The sequence below is a fragment of the Eurypyga helias genome, unplaced genomic scaffold, assembly GCF_000690775.1.
Source record: "Eurypyga helias isolate BGI_N326 unplaced genomic scaffold, ASM69077v1 scaffold46209, whole genome shotgun sequence".
Taxonomy (NCBI): Eukaryota; Metazoa; Chordata; class Aves; order Eurypygiformes; family Eurypygidae; genus Eurypyga; species Eurypyga helias.
Window position 1 is genome coordinate 1 of NW_010273527.1, and position 3,760 is coordinate 3,760.

The 3,760-nt window shown below is 48.1% G+C and overlaps 1 protein-coding gene across 1 annotated transcript; it reads right to left on the reverse strand.

Annotated features, from left to right (window-relative positions):
• Nucleotides 1-234: 234 nt before the first annotated feature.
• On the reverse strand, nucleotides 235-3,521 carry LOC104515507 (chloride channel CLIC-like protein 1; the record flags this gene model as incomplete). The annotated part of the gene is made up of 4 exons (XM_010159502.1): nucleotides 235-328; nucleotides 1,444-1,584; nucleotides 2,270-2,491; nucleotides 3,386-3,521. Coding segments are annotated over 4 exons (593 nt in total), but the record flags the coding sequence as incomplete, so codon positions are not given.
• Between the last annotated feature and the right edge of the window lie 239 nt (nucleotides 3,522-3,760).

Here is a 3,760-nt window from a genome sequence, read left to right on the forward strand (position 1 = left end):
TTCCGAGCAAACCCTATCAGAGATACAACAACCAAGAAAACTAAACCAACCCACCAACTCCCTCCCGAACGTGCCAGCACACAGCAGCCACGGTAAAGAGAGTTAACTCTTTCCTGACTGAACCCAGCACAAAGGTGCAGTGACCTACTCAGTCACGCAGAGATTGAGTATTCTCAGACACTGAGTTGTGTGTGATCGTAAATACTATTACAAAATAACGAACCAAGTATTTACCAATAAGACTTTCCCTCCAGTCCAACTTCTCGGCACAGACGTTATCAAACTGCCCCATTTTCGCGATTTCTGCCTGGTGCTGTGCGAAGGCCAGCTGCAGGAGAGTAAGCATTACTTGTGAGATGGAAACCAAGCCTGTGCTGGGCACGGAACACCCACCTCCATGCTGCGCTGCACCTCAGCTAGCTAACCACGCTTGCTCCTAACAGTGTGCTGCGCTGCACCTCAGCTAACCACGCTTGCTCCTAACAGTACTGGGGTACTCCCCGGGGAAATCCCTACTAAGGGAAGTTTGCTACCCAAACAATTTAACAGAGCTAATGCGAGTCCTTCCTGGGAGAGGACAAAGGCTGCCGTGATGGCTACCTCCGAGTTCCTCTCCAAAGGCAGTCCCAGTTACCTAAGGAGCCAACTTCAAAGATACAAGCTCAGGGCAAAAGTCATCCCACATCTTGAAATGTTTCTGGATTAAAACCAGAGACAGCTCCTGCACAATTACTAAATAAAACATCAGGACGTTCTATTTTTAAAGAACTCCCACTGACAAGTACCTGTGTGCGTTACAATTTTGCCTCACAGTCTGCAGCTGATGATCAAACAGAAAAAGGTAAGTCAAGTCCCTCTTTGCTGACTCAACCCCAGGGCCCGGCCTGGCAGTCCTCTGGCACTCGAGGGCCGTCCCCCTCTCTGGCGCTGCGATATTCCTGGGTCTGACGACAAGGTGTGAGGACCGAGATTTTGTGGTTGGGCTACAACCCAGGGCAGCATAAATTCCTCCTCTTTAAAACCAGTACCACTGCACAGCCAGCTACTGCGGCACCATCACTGAAGCATCCTTCTCTGGTCTATGACACGGCAAGCGCGGTTTTAGCCAAGGCCTCTTTAAAATGGAAAAACCCCAACGCCACCACCATGTATTTCCTCCTTAAGGATCCTCTACCAAGCTGCTTTAGACAGAGCTCACACCTCCCTCGCCCACACAGTGAAATCACGGTGCCACTGCTCTGTGCACCTCCGCGGTTGGCCGGGTTTCTTTTGTTCTGCTTCCAAGACATCTGTCGACGTGCACAACGAACCACTCATCCCTTTATTTGCTCTGCAGTCAATTGTTGGTTTACGTAAACTAACTGAAAGAGGTGAATAACCTTGACTCCCTCATAACACTGAAACGTTAAGACTAAAAGCCATTAAGATTTCAGAACAACTTACCTTATACAAGTAAAGCCAATTCCACGCAAAACTGATGAAAAAACTTAGTAGTAACAGACGTCTGAGCTGAACCAAGGAGTGAATACGTGTCCAGAGCTCTGTAGCTATTACAACGACAACACATGCCAAGCACAGGAGTATCTGAAAAAGAAAACAGGAAAAAATGGTGACCCAGATTTGGGATTATCCAGGCTTACTGCCAGTGCACGAGGGAACCTTCAACTTCTGTTTCTACTGGCATCATTTATACAGAAGAGTGCTCTAAGGTCTCCCCGGAGCCTTCTCTTCTCCAGGCTGAACAAGCCCAACTCTCTCAGCCTGTCCCCATAGCAGAGGTGCTCCAGCCCTCGGAGCATCTCCCTGCCCTCCTCTGGACTTGTTCCAACCGGGCTATATCCTTCTGATGTTGGGGGCTCCACAGCTGGACGCAGCACTGCAGGTGGGGTCTCACCAGAGCAGAGCAGAGGGGGAGAATCCCCTCCCTCGCCCTGCTGGCCACACTGCTCTGGATACAGCCCAGGATACGGTTGGCTTTCTGGGCTGCCAGCGCACACGGCCGGCTCATGTCCAGCTTTTCATCTACCAGTACCCCCAAGTCCTTCTCCTCAGGGCTGCTCTCTATCCATCCTCCACCCAGCCTGTACTTGTGCTTGGGATTGCCCCAACCCATGTGCAGGACCTTGCACTTGGCCTTGCACAACAGGAAGAACTGTTTTATGTGTGGAGATGGTAACAGTCACTGGCTAGGCTTGCACAGTGGATTAAACAGCAAAACACCCACCCCCCACCCCGAAGAAACAACAAAACCCCTTTCTTCTTCTCTTACCAGAAACATACTATATAGATCAATTCCAAACGTGTCTTCAAATTTCCAGTGCCAAGCTTTATAGTCATGGGGCTTAAAATTGATCAAAATATCGCTGAGTGCATCATCCACAGCCCCCGACTGCCACGTTTCTTCATTGAGAAACTTGAGGATCTCCAAATACGTCTGTTTTGTAAGGATGATCTCAGCATCGTAATGGACGTGATCCACGTTTTCCTCAGGCTGAATTAAAAGCAGAGCGAAACAATGGTTAAAAGCTGCTTATTTGGAAACAGAAGTACAGCCAAGAACCCCCATCCCTGTGCAAAGCCCACTGCAGACCTCGTCAGGCACCAGCAGCTTTTCAAACAGGCTGCAGGGCGAAGACGTCGGACAAGGAGCGCACGATGATTCCACGAACTTTCTGTTCACTTTTCTACACTATATAAAACAAATCCAGCTAGTTTGTGTTCTCCCAATGCTACAGCAAAAACCTAAAAAAAATGAAGTGGGTTGTCTCACCTTTTATTAAAATTTTAGAGCCACTTCTCATTAACAGGTGCTAATTACTCTGCCATGTGTGCCCCGGCCATCGCTGGGCAGTATGGATAGAAGCCAAGTACTGAAATAAGGAATTTTACAATGCTAAGTGTAACGTTCTTTGGTTTTATCCCTCTACCTCTGAATAAAAAATAACGTATCTCCAAAGACAATCTAGTGAAGAAAGTAGTAAGGTGATTCTCACATACCAACTCTAGTAAGGGACTACTCCTAGACAGTTAATGCGGTAGAGCCTAAACCAAAGGCCTAAAAGGTCCACAACAAATGCGCAGACACAATCTGGCTCTCTCAGTTTAACACGAGCTCTAGCTGCATTCCAGCAACAGCCAGGTAGACAGAGGCTCTGAATTCCCGCAGGCTTCCTCTGGATTTTTTACGTAGGGAACGGCAGGCGCGCTCCTCCCCAGCCGCACCGCTGGATGCTCAGCTCCCATCGTTTCTTCCGCGGCAGTTCAGTTCCCCTCATTTGGATGCAAAGTCAGCCAGAGTAATTACTCAATACTTGATAACTGTGAAAAACACATGAAGTAGTAATACGAATTCTAATTAATTTTTAATGAATGTTCAAATACTTACAAGGCCGACTTTTCCAGCTTCATTTAAAATCTTTTTCAAGTATCGCTTAAAAATGTAAAAGCTGCGGTTTTCACGTGATTTGGCATTCCTCGTCTCACACTCTGCAATCTGCAACGTAAACACGCCGTACTTACTTCTTGCTCAAAGCAGCTGGTTCGCAGGAAGAAAACCCCGGCCTACCAACACATCACACTCGGGATCAACAGAGGCACATCCCTGCAGGGGAGCAGTAATCCCGGGACTCGTACCCCAGATAAAAAGCATAAGCAGGTGCTGAAGACGCTGCTCTCCCCAGGGCTGGCCAGTACTGGAGATTTCAGATCTGCCCATGATACAGTCTGAATATTAACCTCGGTAAAACCAGAAAAAACCAGA